Genomic DNA, 22,942 nt, shown 5'->3' on the forward strand with positions numbered 1-22,942 from the left:
TGTCTGTGGTGGGATCTTTGATAAAGACATTTTGAAGGCCTCACACCTTATGGCATAGGTGAGGGCAGAAATTGCTATTGTAATGTGAAGGTCAGATATATGAAGTCATTCCTTGTTAAATCTTGTCATAAAACCTCGTAGGGTTTCATTCGGTCCTTGGCGCAGTTGCATGAGGGAGGCCGCAGTCTTCCTGATTCACTTACTACTTGCGAAGAAGGCTGAGAACTTATCAGCCAAATCTGAGAATGAGGCTATGGAGTTGGGCTCCAATGTCGAGAACCAATTCCTAGCAGCATTAGTCAGCGTTTGTGGAAAGGCTTTGCACATAACCTGATCCGGCATAACTTGCAAGTTCATGACATCAGTATATACATTGAGATGGTTGATGGGGTCGATCGTCCCATCATACTCTTTAATGTGAAGATATTTGAATCTGTCGGGCAAGGGATATGACAATATCTCTGGTGTGAATGGAGTGTTAGGGGTGAAACCCGTTGGCCCCCGAGCATTCCGTTGCAGTCCAGCTGTAGTTCCTTCTTGAATGATCCGGGCAATTTCACCGGAATCCATAGCGATCGATCTCGAGCCCAAGGCCATATTGTGAATACCCGAGGTTCCTATTCCGCCAGTTGCGGGGTTTGGTGGTCGTGCTCGAGCATCAGCCATAAAATCGCCATGCTCTACTTGCACTGGCGATGGATGTTAATTTCTTTGACTTAACAGTTGTGTGAGTGTGGCCACCTGCTGACGGAGCTCTTCAAAGACTTTGATTGTGATGACCGCTGACAAAGGCGCGGGCACTCCTGACAATTCTTCATGAGGAGTCGATTGATCTTCGGCAGGTTGAGGGATGGGAGCGGATGAGCTTGAGGGAGAAAGACCTGATCGAATGTTAACCATGACTTTTGGTAACGCTTCCCACAGACGGTGCCAATGATGCTACCAAAAATCGTATCCGTTGATTTCCCGAGTTTGATGGTTTTGATTAAGCACGATCGTAGTCTTCCGGCACCTGAAACAAAGGCAACGAGGTATGTTCTCGTCGTCCCCCCGATGCTTAAGTCAGAAAGGGAATTATATGCATGAGGCTATAAATTGGAGAATAATGAGAACGTACCTGAATAATGGCTCAATGTTCTGTATTTATAGAGGTATATGGTGCTTTCCTAGTAGGATTTAACTATCTGGGTATCCTTATCCGATAGAATCCCATGGGAAAACAGTGTTTGGATCCAACTAGGATTAGAAGACCAATTGTTAAGAGGACTCTCTTAGACTTGGGAGATGTGGTTTGAAGTATTTGTGTCAGATAAGAGTTCTCAGGGGATAGACCTTCTCCTTAGTATGAGGAAGGTGGTAGTTGAGGACCTCAAGGGAATTTTCCCGAGCTATTATTCTCGAGGACATCTTGCAATCTTTGAATGTTATCAAGGTCGGTCACAATATCCTGAGGACCCAATACATCTCGAGCACTGATAACTAGAAATCGTAAGAAACGCCTTCTCAATTGGTCGGGGATGAAAGTGGTTGGGATACGCAGGAACTATCAGTATCAGTTAGTATGTACATTTTTTACGTACACTAAGAACTATCCTTTAAGGTTATGTGGGGGATTGGTGGTGGTTATAAGAATGTGCCACTCATTATTGGTGGTGATGGTAGGTTATAGATTTGAATTAGTGGACACCCTTATGTACATTTTTTACGTATATTAAGACTTATCCTTTAAGTTTATGTGGGGATTGGTGGTGGTTTTGAGAATGTGCCACTCATTACTAGTGGTGGTGGTGGTAGGTTGTAGATTTGAATTAGTGGCAATAATTTGGATGATGTTGGTGGTGGTAGAAATGTAGGAGGAGGTGGTGGTGATGAGGTGACAACGACGTTTGAATGATTCGATGCTGATAAAGTAGCGTGATAGGACAAAAAGCGTTTGTGACCAATAAAATGTGTAATTTATGACCAAAAAATTATACATGACCTTTTGAACAAATTTATAATTGAAACCCACAATTTCTATTTTTGTGACTGATATTGTGCGATTTGTAACTATGATAATAAATTATGTTATTTTGATTTTGACATATTTAATTAAGCTCCTATTTGGTGGGGATTAAAATTAGACTCCCGTTTGGTAGCAATTTTCATCCAAAAAATCAAATTTTTGACTGTTATTTCACTATTACAATCGTCATTTTTTACTTTTGTACTCAGGTAGAATCTACTTTTTTCTTTAACGGTCAAAAAATCAATCCTCATAATCACGATCGAACATGCCCTAGATTTTTAGGAGATTTTGATAAAAAATGATGAAATATAAATTGAAAAATTGTGAGATTTATAAAATATGGGTTAAAATTAATTGTTAATTTTTACTTAGATTAATATTTAGATTTTAATTTGTACCAAATAAGGGCTAATAAATTAAGTCATAAAATTTTATCAGGTAGTGACAAACCACCTGATTTTTATAAGAATTTCAGAATTTTTTAAATTTGAAAGTGTGTCATGAAACTATAACGATTATGTATTTTTCGCTAATTTAAACTCTTCCATAAAAGTACTCAATGTACAATATTAATAATAAGCCAATTTCACATAGTCGTCTAACCCACTTTACTGCAGAGTAATTTGTTGATCATAGGAATTCTAATGTGTATTAGATTTTATGGCCCTATATGACATTCATTAAGAGCATGTTTGGTAGGATTAAAAGTAAATTAAAATCAATTTTTGGATCGTTATTTCGCTATTTCAACCATCATTTTTGAATTCTTCTCTTACAAATAGGACTCACTTTATCTCTAATGGTCAAAAAATCAATTAACAAAATCCCTACCAAACAAGCACTAAATCAAAACCCTTTTTTTTCGAACTCATTCTTGATTATACTTTTACACTATAAAATATTTTACATGTAAATTAAAAAAAAAAAATCTACTTTTAACCACATATTTTCAAAAAAATAAAAGTAAAAAAATCATTATTTTAAAACTCATTTTCCCTGAAAAAAAATCATTGTCAAACATGGAGTAAGTGAAAGAATTGACCCATTACGAGGATTTACCAATTGATTGGCTATGTGTTGGTTGGAGCTCCATCTGAAATAAATTAACGCTCCCTTTGCATTGTACAACAATGCCAACCAAAACCTCGAGAAATCAGCATTCATGCTATCATTTTTCACCGAGAAGAACACCTCCCCTTTAACGCATACAATCTGCCCATTATCAAAGCATAAGAAGCCAAGTCTACTTTTGATAGTAAGTGGTCATAATTATTTAACGAACCAAGAAAATAGATTCATTAAGAGAGACGTTGATCTCATTGAGAATCAAGAATAGTTTGTTGCATAGGGGATTTACGCTAGTTTTAGTGCACATACGATTATGTTTAGAAATTATTTTCTTAGAATGGTATGTTTGATAGGTGAAATTTTTCCCTAGAAAATAGAAAATCAATTTCAACTTTCACTTTTGCATGATCCCATTTTTTTCCTTGAAATTCATTTTCTAACTTTTTTGCCACCTCAGCCGAATTCCACATTTTCCTTGAATTGGAATTCTCACCAATATCCAATTCCAATCACTGTAGCATTTTTTTTTTTTCGTTTTTTTGTTGGCAATGAAAACGAATTATAAGAATTATTGTAAAAAAAAATAGTCCCCTTTAATTAACAATTTTCATATAAAATAAAGTCAAACGAATATCAAAAGATAGATGAGGTTCTTGATGTTTCTTTTTTTTTTTTTTTTGCAGTGGAAACAAATTTCATTTCCAATATCAATAAATTATATCTCTTTAATTGAGAATTTTCATGTAAAACAAAGACAAACGAACCCCAAAAAACACTTTTATTTCAACATTTTTCACGTGAAAAATTATACCAATCAAATACAATAATTTACAATTCTCAGAAAAATAATTTCTAGACAATTTAATTTCCTGAAATTCATTTTCTTTTCACTTAAATTCCATCTTCGCAATCAAACGAACCCTTCTTTGAGTAAAACAAACTAATTGAGCCCTTGTTTGATTCTCTTTAAAATATTATTGTATTTTTCTTTTTCTTCTTTTTAATCGCACATTTTTCAATGAAATAATATTACACGTTATTGTCAAATAGAGGCTTAACAATATACATAACTTAAAGTTTAAGTGACTCATACAAAATCCAACTATAAAAAGGAGAAAATAAACACAAGAAGGCACGATGGGCTAAAGCCTAATTATACTACATCAAACAACTAATCAAGTCGTGTGGAGCACAAATTCCCTCCTCAACCGGGTCAACGGTCAACTATAACCTACCAAATTCCGAAAAATAAACCACTTGTTTTTAAACAATTCTCCACAAAAACTATTGCCTCACCACTCTCCTCCTCCTCCTTCTTCTCTGTTTTTAGCCCCTTGTTCCTCAATCTCCACTTCTTTTTGTCTTCTCTTTCCACCAAAGGGAAAAACAAATTTGTTACCGATGGAAAAAAATCCTAGCTTTGTCAAAAATGGCCGAAATTTGTCCAGCCCTCGAAGCCCTCCTTCATACACAATTAATGATACATTCGATCGACGTTCACGATCACGAGAAACTATTGATGATGATTTGAGTCAAGTTCAAATTTCTCACGACATCGATCAATTCATAACCATACTTTCTACCATTGATGATAAATCAAATCCACCTGATATTCCTGACTATGTCGAGACATTTTCAAGAATTGTCGAATCAAGAATCGATAGATATAATCCGAGCGAAATCAACAGGAAATTTGGCAAAATGATGGAAGAGGACGAGTTTTTCATAGAAGCTGTTATGCGTATGTCGAAATTAGCCGATGCTTTCAGCCGGTTTCCATCTAATGCGACTACTTCCCCAGCCTTCGACCGGATCAGCATGGTGTTACAAAGTGCCATGGCGTTTCTAGAAGAAGAATTTCGATCACTTTTGGAAGATGGTAAAAACAGTTCTGAATCAAATTCAGATAACGTTTTTAAAAATTCGTCGTTTAATTACAAGAATCAAGATCAATCCGACCAAGGTGAGAAGCAAAGTGGTGATTTTCCGGCGTATTCGTCGGAGGCGATTACTAAAATGAACAAGATTGCTTCTGCAATGATTTCTGCAGGATATGAAACCGAATGCTGCCAAGTTTATTCGGTTTCAAGAAGAATTGCATTCAATGAACAAATGAAAAAACTTGAATTCGAAAAGATCAATATGGATGATGTTCTCAAACTGCAATGGGAAACCCTTGAAGGAGAAATTTCCAGGTGGATCAGAGTAGTTCAAACTTGCTCCGGTTCTCTCTTCCCTGGTGAAAAAAAGCTCGGCGAATCCATTTTCACCGACCACCCTTTAATCTCCCGGAGTCTTTTCACCAACCTTGCACGGGCCGTGGTGATACAGCTTCTTGATTTTGCAGAGGCAGTATCGATGGCTAAAAGATCAGCTGAAAAGCTATTCAAATTCTTGGACGTGTACGAAACCCTCCAGAATCTTATTCCAGCGATTAATGATTCGTGTTCTCATGAACGCGAGCACGAATTGACGTCGGAGATCGCTGCCTCCGGTGACCGGATTGGTGAATCGGCGGTGAACATATTCTGCGACCTGGAAAATTCAATCAAGAGCGATGTTGCTAAAAGTCCGGTCCCCGGCGGCGCAGTGCACCCTCTAACACGTTACGTGATGAATTATCTGAAATATGCATGTGAGTATAAAGACACCCTTGAGAAGATTTTTGAGAAACATGCGAATTTGGAAATATCTGTCCCAATGTCTAACAATCTATCATCTACTGATATAGAAAAAGAAAGTGAGAGCCCACATAATTTCGAGACTGTAGCAAATAAAACACCCTTTACGATACAAGTCGTGACAGTAATGGACCTATTAGATACAAACCTAGAGGCAAAATCGAAGCTCTATAGGGACCCTTCATTGCGTTACATTTTCTTAATGAATAATGGTAGATATATTCTTCAAAAAGTCAAGGGTTCAACCGAAGTCCGTCAAGTAATGGGCGACACTTGGTGCCGGAGGAGATCAACCGTGGTGAGACAATTTCACAAGAATTACCAAAGAGAGACATGGAGTCGAATTTTACTATGTTTAAGCCATGATGGATTGCAAGTCAAAGGCAAAGTCAACAAATCAGTACTCAAGGAAAGGTTCAAGATTTTCACGACTACTTTTGAGGAAATACATAAAACACAGAGCACGTGGGTTGTGAGCGACGAGCAACTTCAGTCAGAGCTTCAGGTGTCGATTACAGCGATTATTATCCCAGCATACCGATCGTTCATAGGGAGATTTAGGCAGTATTTGGATAATGGAAAAGTTGATAAGTACATAAAATACCAGCCTGAAGATATTGAAACATTGATCGAAGGCCTTTTTTATGGTAATTCAAAATCAATGGGTAGGAGGAGAACGTAGTTATCTTAATTCCTCATGTCGAATTAATGGAGATGCATCATTCATCAAGAAATTCAAATCAGAGAGATCAGAATTGTAAGTTTTGTATGATACAATTTGTTTCAGAATTAATAATGCTTCACCTCGCAATTTGATTTCACTTTTTTGGACAATTCATTCCAAAATTATACATGTATACCTGCAACAAATTTATTTACTTCTTGCTGCTTGAGATTCTGTACTTCAAGAAATTATTTAGAGCGATGTAAATGTTTATAAGTTGATCAAATTTGATTTTTATTAATACATTCCAGACGACCCACAATTTTTACTCACTTTTTAGCCCTTGTTTGAGTCTCATTTTATCAAAAACTCATTTTTAACCACACATTCTCTAATAAAATAATTTTACACGTAAATTTAAAACTTTTTCTTATTTATTAACCTCTCATTCTACAATCACTATTCTAAAACGCATTATTTTTTCCGTAAAATGGAACTCAAACAAGGGCTTAGTCACACATTCTTTGGTACCTAGTACTTACAAACACTTATAAGGTTAGTAGGTTAGCGAAGCAAGCACAATCTTTCATTAATTAACTCCCCTCCCCCTACTCTCTCACTCACACAAACACACATTAGCTTTTGGCACACAATGCGCGTAGCGTACTATTTAATTATGTATTGATTGTCTTATAAATACTATATAAGGACATATACATATTAGATATATTAGTAACAAAAAGAGCATTAATTCCAAAAATTGGTCATATATTGTTACAAATTAACAAATATTCAGCAAAATAGAATAACAACATGTAATGAATCGTGTTCAAGAAATTGAAAGAAATAACAAGAAAGGAGATACGTTTACCTAAGGAACTCCCCCCTTGATACCAACACTCAATTCATGATTCACCGTTGTTTAAGTCACAAGTGCATTAAGCCTCATCCAAATATCGCAAGGTAACCTCAAGAATTAAAAATAAAGAATATGGTCTTCCTTTAAAAGATTGTAGCAAGAACAGCAAATTATAGTGAAATCAATATGCAAATTAAAACATTAAAAACCACAAAATATTCGTTTAGATCTTGGAGTAACTCAACAGATGACAATCAAATAAATAAATTTCTTAATATTTATTTATACTTATTTCCGAAAAAACTTCATAATAGCTACAACGTGGAAAAATATTATAGAAGTAGAGTAGATGCTTATCAAGTTAATTAATCTATTACTACATTAATTAATGCTCCCAATCTATTTTAATTGTTTATTGCTACATTGTAAATAGGTAGTGTCTGTGCTACACTTATGCTGGATGAATAATCATTTTACCATAACATAAAATAGCTTTCGTATTACATCATAAATAATACAAAATAAATTCATGCACTGAATTTTATAATAGGCCTCCGGTTCTTGCTTCTTTCTTTTCTTCGTAGGCGACTTCCTGCAAGGCAATAGGCATTAGTTGAGACATTGTAATAGAATGTATGTAAAATAAGAGTGAAGAAAATAAAAGAAATAAAAAAAGGAAAAAAGAACACACTGGACGATAATTCAAGGGCTATGGCCTTCATAAATTGAAGTATGATTTCCTGGAATTAGTTTAATTTTTGCATAATTAAATATGAAATAATTTATATCATGATGAAGAAAATGGAAGTGCTAGAATAAAAATATAATTTAAATAAAGATGTAGAGAAGAACTAGTGCACAATAGAACAAGGATTGAACGAAGAACGAACCTTCTTAACTGGATGAAAGTATAATTTTGAAAGCCAAAAGTATAAACGGCAACAAACGGCAGCAGAAGTATAAAAAATCCAAGTTGGGACAAAGAATTCTTTATATATACCCACAACAACCAGTTGAAATTATTGTGAAAGAATTAAGAGCAGCTATGAAAGAAAATAAATAAAATATGCAAAAGTACAGGTTTTTCAAATACTTACTTACCCAAAATAGTTTCAGCTGGAAGAATTCATGCTTTCGAATGGTGATGTCATAGCATTGGCCGAAGTCCAAATATACGATTTTGTTAAACATGTTAATTGGAAGTGCTAAAAAAACCCAATTTATTTAATAACCTTGCTTGGATTAAATTCAATCTATGAACTTAGTGTATATAAAAACAATATAAATACAAGTAACTGAGGGCTTGTTTGAGCCACATTATTTTCAAAAAAATAAATACATTCTTCAACAATGATTTGACATCATTTCAACTATACATTCTTCAATAAAATAATATTACACGTAAATTTAAAACTTTTTTTTTTATTTTTTAACAAAACATTTCTCATTAATTTGACATGAATAATACATTTTTTCCCTAAAATATGGCTCAAACATTGGCTGAATAATATTCCCGACTAAAAATGAACAACACAACAGAGCAAACTGGAAGGAAAAATAATATGAACAAATTCAAATTTAAATCCTAATAGATTTGGTCATGAAGTGTTCATATGTAGGAAAAGAAAATACACATTCAATATTAAATACCCACAAAAGGTAAAACTAAAATTGTACAATTTATGTAGGAAACAAAGTTCCATCTGCACAACACACTTTGTACACCATGAAACATTGGACTCTGCTTGCTGTACAGGCCTGTGAAATAGCCTTTACAGAATACTCATAATGCATGGGTGGCGGGTGGAGGAATTTTTTTTTTTTAAATAATCACCCACTCCCACCCACTTTCTCAAGTATGTGAGGATTCTGTACAGGACCTTTACATCAGGCAAAATTCTAGAACATTGGCATTTCATTATTGAAAAATTCAAATATGCAAGTCACTTATTTGAATTTGTTTCTCTCTAGCATAGTCTATCCTACTTATGGTGAGACATCATATATCACCATTTCTTCTTAAACTTGTACGTACGAACTAATTGTTATATAAAAAATCACGGACTTGAACATTGTAGACAAATTTTGGTAGATGTAGTCTAGCGAAGTCTCCGAGTATAAACTACAAATTAGAGTAACAAATCAACCAATAAATGGAATTTAGAATTAGAAGTGGAACGTGAACATAAAATTATGTTTCATATAGGTAAGTAAAGAAATATACAAATTAGAAAGAAATGAAGTTAAGGATGAGCATACAATTTTTCGATGACCATCATGATTAGTTGCCAATGTTACTCAGAAGACAGGATTACCCCGTACATGAAATCTCCACTTCAAAAACATCGAACTCGTCTGTTACTTCTACAGCCGAATGGTCGAATATTGAACTGTTGAATGTAGAATTTTTGGTGTATTCAAACACCATAATATAAACACCTATATGCTAGAAATGATTCCGTCATAGTCAATTAAATGTACTGTATCGCTAAGTTCATTTACTGAGCGACGTACAAAAAATCTAGGAAGAAACTATATAAGAAAAATATAAATCTTACATTCAAATATATTCTACTTTAAATATAGTTTTAATAATTTTTAATAAATGTTAAATAATGAATCACTGTAATACTTGTCAAACGAATGTTATAGCCTAACAAAAGTGTGATAACTTGATAGGAATAGTGTGGTAGATCATTTATGTTCGACATGATATTTCTACTATAGTGACAACAGGTAAATGTATATACTAGATCTTCACCAGGAATTAGAGGTCAGATCATTTTCACAGTACCAACAGTTGAGAGGAATTTAGCATAAATCAAGTAAATTAAATAAAGATTATTGAACCCTAAATTGAAGATTTGAAAAGGAAAGATTGACCACCAAGCAACACTTTTTGATGGATGATAACTGTTAAGGTTGATTAGAGTTGACTTCAGTGAAATTTACTTAAAACGAATACATCGTCATTAAAGCATGAGTTCAAACATTTTAACAATTATTTTTGTTCTATTATTGATCGGTATTCTCCAGTATCCAGTATTTAAAGCTGAAAGAAAATTTTGAAAAGTGAAATAAAAGACACAGAACAAACCGCAACCTTTACGCATGCAAGTATAAAGGCATACTTGTAAATTGAAAAGAATACAACTTCAAATCAAACAATTGAATTAAACAAAATCAAATTGTTATCTTAAAGAAATCATATAAATTAAAGAATCTAATAATGCTTCCTACATTAGCATCTACATAATTTTAAAATTCATACCATATTAAATGTATACAATACGTGATGTCTTCAAGAAATCGAAGGAAACATACTAATTCTTACGCGAAGAAAATATAACAAAAGGAAACAAAAATCCTTCGTGAGTATTTTAAAATGATTTCGATAACTTACAGACAATGTAAAAAATAAAAATAGATAAGAAAAAAATAGCATAACTAAGAAAAATGAAATAGTTTAGAAATGAATGAATAAAGTGAAAATTAACACAAATAATCTATAAAGTAATTTGTTTTTGGAAAATGAAATCTAATTTTTACATGCGAAAATCCAGGAATAGTTTAAATAAATAAATAATCCCCAAAGAAAAATAATAAAAGATGTCGTAGAGTAAATATTAGTAGAAGAAAAGAAACTGAGTGTACCGAAAAACTATAGGAAAAAAGCATAATCCTGTAACCTAACTTCAATGACTAAAAAAAGCGTAACATTATTTCTTGGTACTTCATGTACCGGCTTTAGCATATTCACATATCAACAACATTACAAACATCAGAAAATATAATATAAAGAAAAATACACAGAACCCAAATGAATAAAGAAAAAATCATGATTTTTATCGATAAGAAAATATTGAACAAAAATCACTGTATAAGAGATAAAGAACCTAGATCAAGATATGGAAAATAAAGAGAAGTGAAAGACATAATTTTTTTTATCCAATAATAAAAATGTCAATATCGCGCAATAAAACTTTACGAAGTCTTATATTCATATTTCTCAACCCATTGTAAAAAGGAAACAAACATAAGCTTTACACCACAAATTGACCAAAATAAAATTGCATAGACAGCCTCTCATGAGGGTAGTCGAGTTTGTGGAGTAGGTGAGTGCGAAAACTTTTGGTCACGAATTCGATTCTCCCTATCAATACTTTAGTGGTCGAACTTGTCGCCCAGGACTTGCCTAGTACGATTTACCTGACTGGCGTAGCTTACAGGCTATTGTGTCAACTCGAGAATTTATCCAATATGCACTCGAAGGTAGCAGCTACGGGTTTTCAGCCCAAAAAAAAGAAAAAAAACTGCGTAGACAAAGTAGTGTCACCGAGAGGAAGATGTCAACTGGGGTTTATGGTCATAGAAAAACACCGGTAATCAGATTTCTGAACCCACAACAAAAAAAATTAGGTAAAAATAATGAACTTTATACCAAAATCATTGGAAAAAATCGTTTCAACAACACAGCGAGTTGGAGAAGAAGACGTTGGCTGGGATCTCTGGTCACAGTAAGAACGTGAAAATAAGGATTGAGATTTCTGGCCATAAGAAAGAGCACCCATATTCAAATTTCTAAATGTTGGAATGCGGAAGCGGAATTAGTCAGAAATTAAAAATTTCTTTAATTCAAAAACAAAATCTTCTAGATGTTCACGTGCATATTATATCAAAAATAATGAATTCGAATTTTTACCTAAATTCGACGATCAATTCTTAAATTAATTCTGAATCACGAATTTCCAGCCTTTTGGATCACGAATTTCCAGCTTTTTAATTCCAAGAACTTGATGCTTCCAACCTCCAAGTCTTTTGTGGCATTCTCCAAAGTCAAGATTGCACCGGTGGGTGGGCACCTTCTTTTAATTAAATCAAAAACCAATTCTTGAACCGAACAGTTGAAAATTCAAGAAAAACAATTTTCTCTCTCTATTTTTCTCTCTCCAAAAATTGAACACCATGGAATTATGAATGTTGTACAATTCTATTCCTTTGGATATCTAGGATCCATATAATCTTTATATATAGAGACCAAAGAGTTCCAATCCTTGTACAACAATAATTCCACATTCAAATAGGAGTTCTAGTCCAAATCCAATTAGTTTACATTTAATTACATGTGTAGTCCTCGAACTTTAATTACAATTATAATTAAGTTTACAACTTTCGTAGTAATTACAACTAAGTACAAAACTTTATTGTAATTACAATTAAGCTCAAAACTATTATAATTACCGTAATTAAGTTCCAATACTTCATGGAGCTACCACAGGGACCTGATCGGACATATATTTTTCAAGCTCCAATAATTAGATTCTGTCCAGTCGACCCTAGACCACTCAATTTAATTATTAGCCTTTGCTTTTTCCACTAAAGGCAAAAGACTGAACTCTCGGAATATATAAGATCACAGAAGCCAATAAATCTGTAATACTTTCCTCTGACTTGCTGTATATGTATTTTATCCCCGTCTAAGATTCGATAATTAGGTACGAGCATAAATGACCGTTTTGCCCCTCTAATTATTCTCGCTAACTTAAGTTTCATTTTCTTCAACAGTCCTGTAAACTAATCACAGATGTCGAAGTTTAGCCGTCGCTAAACACTGAGCTCAGATTTTAACCGTTCAGCAGAAAATACTTAAGTAGTCACTCTACCCATTTTTCAGGGTGACGGTTCCCGACATGAATTCATGTTCTCTTCTCCGTTCATTCTCAAGTTCCCAACTCATCGAGATATTTGACCAATCAAATTGATCCCACCCATTGATGAATCAAAGAACAATTAAAATCACGAAAAGATATACATAATCCTGTCAAGGGATTTAGATGAAATACACAGCGGTCTAGTGGAATTTAATTCTCCGCACGGTCATGCTATAGAATTAAATTCGACACGCGGTCCATTCAATACACTCCAAGTGTACTAGTGTCACCTTTAACTATTTCTGTGATAAGGACAAATCACAAACCCAAATAGTGACTTGGTCAACACTACAACCTTCCAGTACAAGGTGCCAACCCTTATACTTTAGTTGTGAACAAATTATTTATGATCAAAATATAAGTTGTGTCACACTGTACTTTTCAGTGTAAGTACCCATCTTATATTATCTCAAATGATCATAGGCACTTTAATTTGCATACTCAATAATAAATAATGCAACAAATAAATAAAACCACAATTTATTTATAATAAATGATTATTTTATCATAACAAAATATACTATATGGGCACACTAGCCAACAAATCTCCCACTTGCCCTAGAGCATATGTGTCATGTCTTGCAACTTTGTGTCTTGCAGATGTTCCTCGAAAAGTTAACCAGTAGGCTTTTAGTAAACGAGTCTACAAGATTATCCTAGTAGTAATCTTACTGACAACCACATTTTCTCTACCAACTATCTCTCTTAAGAGATTATATTTCCCGTTCAATATGATTACCCCTCTGATGACTTTTGGTTCTTTAACATTTGCCACAATCTCACTGTTATCTCAATACAGTGCAAAGACATGTGCAGATGCAGGCACCACCTCAATGTCCGTTAAGATTTCTAAGTCATACAACCAATTTGGTAGCTCCATGAGCTGCAAAATTCTTGGCATCAATGGTGGAATCAACAATACATGATTGTTTGATATTTCTCCAAATAATGACCCCACCATCAATTGTAAACAATACCGATGTAGACTTGTGATAGTCTTCATCATTCTGGAAGTCTGAATCATTTTAACCTATCGAAATAAGATCTAGCGATGAGCATGTAATTCCTTGTTCTCCAGAGGTACTAAAAGATATGCTTTATCGCCATTCAATGTTTCGATCCTAAGGTTAAACAGATCTCGATTCACCACACCAACAGTATGACAAATGTCAGGTCTATTGCACAGCATAGCATACACGAGACTACCTACTACCAACGCATAAGGTATCCCACTCATGTACTCAATCTCTTTAGGAGTCTTCGCGGACTGATACTTAAAGAGTTGGACTCAATGCCTGTGGGCAAAGTCTTGCATAGCAAATCTGACAAGTACCTTGTCAACGTGTTAGACTTAGGGCAAAAGCTATCATCTTGTTAATTCAATCTCTCAAGATCTGAAACCTAGAATATAGCTAGCTTTACTAAGTCCTTCATATGAAACTGTCGGGCCAACCACGCTTTCGTAGACAATAACATATTCACATTATTTCTAATGAGTAGAATATCATCTACATAAATACTGGGAAAAATATAATTTTATCTTGTATCTTCTTATAGATACAGGATTCACCAAAGTTCTGATTAAAACCAAATGTCTTAATCACTTTGTCAAATCAATATCCAAGATCTCGATGTCTGCTTCGATTCATAAATAGATCGCTGCATCCACATCATTCATAATCTCCTTATATGAAGTCAAATCATCAACTTGTACCATGGAGATCACCAAATTAGACTCTCCACTTAACAAGTACCCTGAAGGTGAATGATAATCTTCCGACTTTGTTTAAGGAATGATTGATCTAGGACTGTGGCATCATTGGAACGTAATATTTTCATCAATGCTGGCATTACCATTAGGTGACGCCATTACCTTCTCAGTACCTTCAACGTTCTATTGATCTATATTGGATCAGATGCTTACTCATCTCTTCCACTCAGATCATGTTGTCCAGGTATTTACTTGACACCATAGGATGTATGTCCCAGGTTGTGTTCCAGAAATTGATGAGGTAGAATTGCTCCCACTCATTTATTCCAACACGACCTTATTCTTGGACTGACGTTATTAATATACTTATCCTCCAGGATGATTTCATTTGCGTTAATGAAAACCTTCCTATCTAGAGGACTATAAAAATTATCCCTTGGTATCTTTATGATATCCCACAAACAGGCACTTCTCTAACATAGACTCCAACTTTTCTGTATTCTCTTTCAGCACGTAAGCTGGACCTCCAAATTTTGGTTGTGATGCAAGCAGGGCTTGAATCCATTCCAAAATTTTAGGAAAGTCTTGAAAATAGACTTAGAAGGAACTTAGTCAAAGATATATCAAAATGTTTTCAGTGTATATCCCAAAATGAGATAGGTAGAGTTGTAAAACTCTTCATTGATTTAACCATATCAAACAACGTCATGTGTCTTCTTTCTGAAAAACCATTCTGCTTAGATATATCAGGCTCATTCAATTAAGAAACAATACCATTTTCTGTTAAGTTGTCCTTGAATTCTCATGAGAGGTATTCACTATCTCGATCAGATCGAAGTGTGTTAATACTCTTACCCCAATGTTTCCCGACCTTAGTCTTATACTCTTTTGATTTCTCAAAAGTATTTGACTTTCAAGACATTAGGTAATTGTATCTGAATCAAGAGTAATCATCTGTAAAGAAATACTCATATTTCCCATTCTCAAGTGTATTCATAGGTCCACACATATTAGAATGCACTAGTTCCAATACATCTTTGGCTCTATCCTTTTATCGAAAAAAAATGTCTTGATCATATTGCCTTCCAAACAAAACTCACAAACTGTCAATGGTTCGATCTTAACGAGCTGAGAGAACCATCTCTAGTCAGTTTATATTCTGTCAAGGTTGATTTGTTCAAGACGCCATAGATATGTATCACTAGTATGGTGCGACATTTTATGGTTTATAAGAGTAACCTTTTATTTCATACGTGGAATAATTTAAAATATAAAGACCATTAATCAAATGTCCAGCGCAAATAGGGACTTTATTCATTAAAATGCTAAGCGCATCAAACGCGGATTTTATAGAATAATTCTGTCCTATTAAATCGAAAATAGAAAACAAATTTCTGCTTCATTCGCGAGACATATAATAGTCCTTAACAATTAAACACCTACCACAATTGAGATAAAACACTCCTATGCTCTTGCTAAAACTCTTGCTCTTGTGCCAACGGTAATATTAAACTGTCATTCACTGAGTTTTCGCTTTCCTGAAGCATCCGCGTCAACAAGCATATATAATTAGTGGTTTCAAAAAATACAACTTAGAAATTTGTAATATCAACCGCTAAACAATACTCAGTAACAAAAAACCCCACTCGCACTTTGCTTTCTAGCTAGTGCATCTGGGCAGTCTTTCTCCAGTGTCCTTTTTGACCGCAGTTGGAACACTTGCTTTTTGGCTTTCCATCTACTTTTAATCTTTTGTTGCTCTCATGCTTATTGATAGCTTTCTTCCTCTTCTGTCCAAATCTGCCTTTTGGCTTGGAACTAGTGGAGCCACCAAATGATGCATGAGCATCCCTATTGCACCATTAAGATCACTTTCCACATCACACCTCTATCATCAACTTAGTCAATGGTATCTTCATCTTGTGCAATTGATAATCCATAGTAAACTATGAAAAATTATCAAGTAAAAAGTCCAATACTATGTCATAAACTTAGTATCCCTGATAGATGTTGCATCCAGACTCACTGCCATATTTGAAGTATGTCATCATAGTCAAACTATGAAACTTCATAAACACACTGGATTTCATGTGGATGTTCTAAAATGTACAAATGAATCCAAAAGAACATTCCTACTTGATGACCAAACATACCCTAAAAGGTCTCTAGTATGTAATGGAAGGTACTTTGATTTTCAAGTCTTTGTTGTAACACATTTGACATCGAAATCAAAATGAAACAACTAAACATCTTGTCTACAGTCTCCCACTCAACATACCCAGCCTTTTGGACTTGTCACGTGGCCTTAGTAGGTCCAACAGGACATCCGTTAAGCACAAAATTAAGTTTTTCCACATTGAGCAATTACGTTTCCAATCCACATAATTTTTCCCGATTAGTTGGCTTTGTTTTAAAGTAACGGAAAAATTGGTCAAGTGATATTTCGCATAAAAATAATCATACATTGCATATTAAAATTGAGCAGCAAATAAGAATTTAGCATATGATGCATGAGTGCACATGTAGATCCATCTAACTACAAAAATGCAACGATGACTAGATCCTCGTGATCCAACATGCCTCTCTATAGGAAAGGTCAATGTGTCCACTGATCAAGTTGAGACCCTCCCACTAGACAAAATATATCTGACAACAAATGTCTACATTAAGCCTAGCATCGTTTTATTTGGTCACCAAGGTTATAAACGAGAGCCTCTATAGGAGGTTCGAAGATGATCTCGATTTGAGTGTATAACCTTTGTCCAGATCTCAAGATACTTGAAAATAATTTCGCCATCTATAGGATGATCACAAATTATATTCTTATCTAGACAATCTTATCGTGAAGGAATCCAATCAAGCAACTTGAACCACGCGGCCCTCCTATAGGGAGTCCGTTGCATTTTCGGCACGAGGCAAGCGCGTTACTTTGCTTATAGACTGACCAAAGGAGACCGTGAATTTTTATTTGAATAAACACCCGCTCCCACTCAATATTTTTTAAGTGATGGATTTTCATAATAAATAATTACCAACTGTTCACATTAATTAAATTAATATAAAGTATAATTATTACGAATTTTCCATCCAGAAAAATTTAATCCAAATTAAATTGATCAAGGAAAACTTAAATAATTATATTCTGTTCATATTAATTAAATTAATATACAGTCTAATTATTATGATTTTTCAGTCCAGAAAAATTTAATCTAAATTGAATCGATCAAGGAAAACTAAAATAATAATCAACCGTTCACATTAATCAAATTAATATACGGTTTAATTACTAACAATTTTCCTTTCAGAAAGATTTAATTTAATTAAATAAATCAAAGAAAAATCGGTGTTAAATGATATGCATCATATTCATAGTATCACGAGCGATGTCACAAATAAATCTATATGTCATGATATCTAGAATGATAATATTTCAAACAATAATTTAAAACATTCATGAAGCGATAAAAATAACAATTATTTGTGGCTCACGACTCAAGAATTAAATTAAAAACTAATTGAATCTAAACCCAATATTTAATCTAAATCTTGAACTCCAAAAACTTCGAGCATCCAATAGCAGCAACCCAAAACAGCAACTGAACCTCATCAGCTCGCCACCATACAGATCCGATACCAAAGTAACAGTCAAAATGGCAGTACGGATTTAACGCCATCAATTAAATCAATTAGCATTGAATGGCATTACTGTAATTAACGCCATCAATTAAATCAATTAGCATTGAATACTGTAATTAACGAAAAAAAGGAAGTTTACGTCAGATCACAGATGCAAGTTTTGATAATTCAATTGCAAAGTACACATTCTGCAAACTCCAGGCAGGCGGTCACTCTTCAATTGTCTCCTTGGCTTCATAATTAATACATCTATATGAAAAACAATTAATCTTCTCAAACAGGGTGATCGACACCCTGTTGACAGGGATTTAAATTTTCCTCCATGTAAAATCAGTTTTTGGAGGGAAAAGGGAAGTGCACACACGTGGGACTGAGAAAGCAAACAAATAAAATAATAAATTTCAGACAACTGAGAAAAAGGAAGCTGTGCACGTGATGGAGAGAGAAAATTTCTGAATTCTTGGTTTTGACCATTTACACCAATTTGAACGACGGTCGTTCGGCGTTATCTTCTTCCTATGCAAAGCAACGAAGCCGAGAAGAACACATGCGTTTACAAACCGGTTCAATCAGTCTTTGTTCCAAGTAAACAATCTTTGTCCCATTGTCAAGGCCGACGTCGATATCGTCCCGTTCAGAAATCCGGCCAGCCAACTAAAGAATTAATCGAAACCCGATTTCTTTGTCTTCGCCATTGGAGCGAGCCATTGTGTCTATGTTTTCCAACAGTTAATTAGTAAGTTTCACTTCTTTAATTAGTAGGATTTTTTATTGTTATTATAGCTTGTGGGGTTGACATTAATGTGCACCAATTTAACTAGACAAACAGCATTGAATGTTCAATTAATATGCAGTAACAGTTTGGGGAAAACTTTAACAATTTTAGGACCAATAAGGCATTACTTATTTATCATTCTGAAGCTTTGCAACCTTATGATCGAACTGAGCTTGTGGGCAATTTTATTTAGTTTATTGTGGACCAATTTAAACACTGGCTAATGTAATAGATTGCCATTATATTGAAATTATAAGATTGAACAGTGTGTGTTACCAAATCACGTCTTTTTGTTGTAGCTTTATGTTGCACCAATGAATGCCCAGCTTTTGTGGTAAGCTCGTGATAGAAGCCAACTTTTGTGAACTCTATTTGCAAAAAAGCTATAATCTTATAGCTTTTTGTCCAATCTTTCCATGTCATTGATGATGGTTGTGTAAATTAGTATGGTCACTTTCTGGAGTTTCGATTCAGCAGATGGTCTAAAATGGGGATCACAAAAGAAATTGTGCAACATTATTACGATTCTGCAGTGCAGCAATCACATGCTGTTACCGTATTTTCAATTTTATTTAGTTTATTATGGACCATTTTAAACACTGGTTAATGTATCAAATGAGCTATGTAATAGATTACCATTATATTGAAATTATTAGACAAGCAAAGGCACTCTATGGGAATGAAAACTGTGATTGATAATAACCTTATAATATTGTTATTGTGGATTATTGAACGTGTGCTATCTTATCATATTGCAGGGGAAGAAATTATGGATGAAGTGCAAGGTGAAGATGATGGTGTTTTGGCAGCATCTGACCATGAGAATTGTGTGGACTCCGCTAACATAGTGGAAAGTGAAACCTCTTTAGAAGATGATTTGATAGTGCCGGAGGTGGGTATGGAGTTTAAAAATTTGAAAGATATGTTTGACATGTACAAGAAATATGCGTATGCTGTTGGTTTTTCGGTTAAGAAAAGAAATTCGAAAAGGGGAGATGATGGAGAGTTGAGATATGTGACAGTGACATGTAGTCGAGAAGATCGAAGAAACGAAAATATTGATGGATCTTCGAAGCCGCAACCAACAATACAGATGGGTTGTAAAGCGAGAATCTCTGCTTCTGTAGATATTTATGGTGTTTGGAGACTTAATACTGTCAACCCTGACCACAATCATGAAACTAGCCCTTCGAAGTCCAGGTTATTTCGCTGCAATAGAGAATTGAGTACACATGTAAAGCGCAAGCTACAAGTCAATGATTTTGTAGGAATTCCATTGCATAAAAGTTACAATTCAGCTGTTGTCGAAGCAGGTGGTTATGAGAACATGAGTTGCGTGGAAAAGGATTGTCGAAATTACATTGAAAAAGTGAGACGATTAAGACTTAGGAAAGGGGACGCCGTCGCAATACAAACATACTTTTCAAAAATGCAAGCACAGTGCTCGGGCTTTTTCTTTAGTATGGATCTGGACGATGATTCTCGATTGAAGAACATATTTTGGGCAGATAATCGCTGTAGACAAGCGTATAAGGAATTCGGCGATGTTGTTACATTTGATACCACTTACTTGACAAACAAGTACGACATGCCATTCGTCCTTTTTGTTGGCGTTAATCATCACGGACAATCCACACTGTTGGGTTGTGGATTGGTATCGAATGAAGACACAGAAACTTTTGTGTGGTTGTTTAGAACATGGCTCCAGTGTATGCATGGACAAGCACCGCAGGGGATAATTACCGATCAGGACAGGGCAATGCAAAATGCAATTCAAATAGTTTTCCTGAACACAGGACATAGATGGTGTTTGTGGCACATTCTGAAAAAGTTGCCTGAGAAGTTTGGACACCACGAAAATAAGGCATCAATATTTGGAGCGATACACAGATTGGTATACGATTCACAGTTTGTCCAGGAGTTCGAAGAAGGTTGGGCTGGTATGATTGATACGTATGGCTTGCATAAGAACGATTGGTTGTCCGAACTATATGCAAACAGAGCTCGCTGGGTTCCTTGTTTTCTGAAGACTATTTTCTGGGCAGGGATGTCAACGACACAGAGAAGTGAGAGTATGAATGCATTCTTTGATGGGTATGTGCATTCGAAGACGTCATTAAAGCAATTTGTCGAACAGTATGAGCGAGCACTGCGCAGTAAAGTTGAAAAAGAGTTCCAAGCTGATTTCAAATCATTTGCGCAAACATTACCGTGTGCTACAGATTATGAAATGGAGCAGCAGTTTCAATCAGTTTACACTATTTCTAAATTCAAGGAGGCTCAGGCTGAGTTTACGGGAAAGGTTTACTGCGACCTCATCTCTACTTCGGAGAGACCCTCAGGGACGATGTATGAGGTTCGGCAGGACATTATGGGCGATGGGATAAGGAGGAAGAAAACATTCGTAGTCTCATTTGATAGACAAAATTATGATATTGTTTGCAGCTACCATTTGTTCGAGTTTAGGGAGATAATTTGTAGGCATGCTATTGCAGTACTGATTCGTTGTGACGTCACATTACTTCCCGAGAGGTACATACTGCGAAGGTGGAGGAAAGACGTTAGTAGAGCACACACTAGGGTCGCAGTCAATTATGATGGTTTGGTTAGTACTCCTGAGCAGTTGAGGTACAACGACATGTGCCGTGCTTTTGAAGAAGTAGCGGACCTCGCGGCAGACGATGAGGGTCGAGCACGTGTGATTATGGAATGGATAAAACTTCAGCGTCAAGAACTCATGATGTCTAAGAAGTCGGGTACAGGAAGCAATGCTATATCCAAACATTCTTTTGACAATACGGACCAATTCAATGATTTTCAACATCATGATAGTGTGACTATACGTGATCCAGTGGGGTCGCGCACAAAAGGGGCCCCCAAGAAACTTCGAAGAAAAGGTCCGTTGGAGTCAAGTTCGAAGAAAGGCAAGGTATGTTCGAAGCTTGGAATCTAAAATTCAAATGTCTCTAATAATTAATACTGATCACATCTTATGCATATTTAGGGAAGCTCAGCACCAAACAAAGGAAAACGACCAAGCACAAGGCAAAGGGATATAGCTAAGAGTGTGGTCGACATTCAGCATGCTCAAACACAACAACATTCAGTGCAGACGCCGACCTCATATTTACCGTACCCCAGGTCGACGACATTCCCCTTAACACAATATTCCATCACGACACCATTCTCCCTTTCAAGTGTGCTGCCGTCTTCAAATTTCGTCCCCTCTTCATCAACAAACATTATGTATAGTTCACAAGGTAAGAACAAAGTATGACATTCAACTTCCGATGTATATTTCTTTCATGAATGCAGCTCTCAATTTTCTCAATGTATTGTAGGTCAAGCAATGCCATACTACTTTTCGCATTTACCTGACCAAGGTGGCTCAGGCAAGTGAGGGGTCATGTAATGCCATAATGATAAAGGTTTGGGCTTCCAAATATTTTTTTGAAGGTCGATGCCAAGCTTTTTTTGATGGGTTGAAACTTGCATAAGTTATTAACAATGGATGCTACTGTATGAAGTTTTGGGGTGTTTGCTATTCAGATTCACCACTATTATTTCTGTGTAAATTATGTGCGTGAGATGGAAAGACTTGAACTTGTATGTGATTTTGTTTGTCATGTGCTAAGCAAGTAATAGTGATTTCATATGTCCATAAGACATCTGCCAATGTTTTGATTGATTTATTGCTTTATTCAACAGAATTCTTGCAATGATATTCTGGGTTCTAGGGAAGGTTTCGTCTAATCGAATTAAGTTCTTGCAATTTATCAGAGCATGACATTACCTGTAATTATTTAATCATATCCCATATTGCAAGCAA

The 22,942-nt window shown here is 35.1% G+C and overlaps 2 protein-coding genes across 2 annotated transcripts; both read left to right on the forward strand.

Moving 5' to 3' along the window:
- Positions 1–4,393: 4,393 nt before the first annotated feature.
- On the forward strand, positions 4,394–6,635 carry LOC111375911 (exocyst complex component EXO70B1). The gene has a single exon (XM_022998826.1). It carries the CDS (start codon positions 4,478–4,480, stop codon positions 6,437–6,439), a length of 1,962 nt encoding a protein of 653 aa, XP_022854594.1. The 5' UTR covers positions 4,394–4,477; the 3' UTR covers positions 6,440–6,635.
- Positions 6,636–19,786: 13,151 nt separating this feature from the next.
- On the forward strand, positions 19,787–22,066 carry LOC111375931 (protein FAR-RED IMPAIRED RESPONSE 1-like). The gene has a single exon (XM_022998855.1). It carries the CDS (start codon positions 19,787–19,789, stop codon positions 22,064–22,066), a length of 2,280 nt encoding a protein of 759 aa, XP_022854623.1.
- Positions 22,067–22,942: the final 876 nt, after the last annotated feature.

Source organism: Olea europaea, unplaced genomic scaffold (genome assembly GCF_002742605.1).
Source record: "Olea europaea var. sylvestris unplaced genomic scaffold, O_europaea_v1 scaffold1431, whole genome shotgun sequence".
Lineage (NCBI taxonomy): Eukaryota > Viridiplantae > Streptophyta > Magnoliopsida > Lamiales > Oleaceae > Olea > Olea europaea.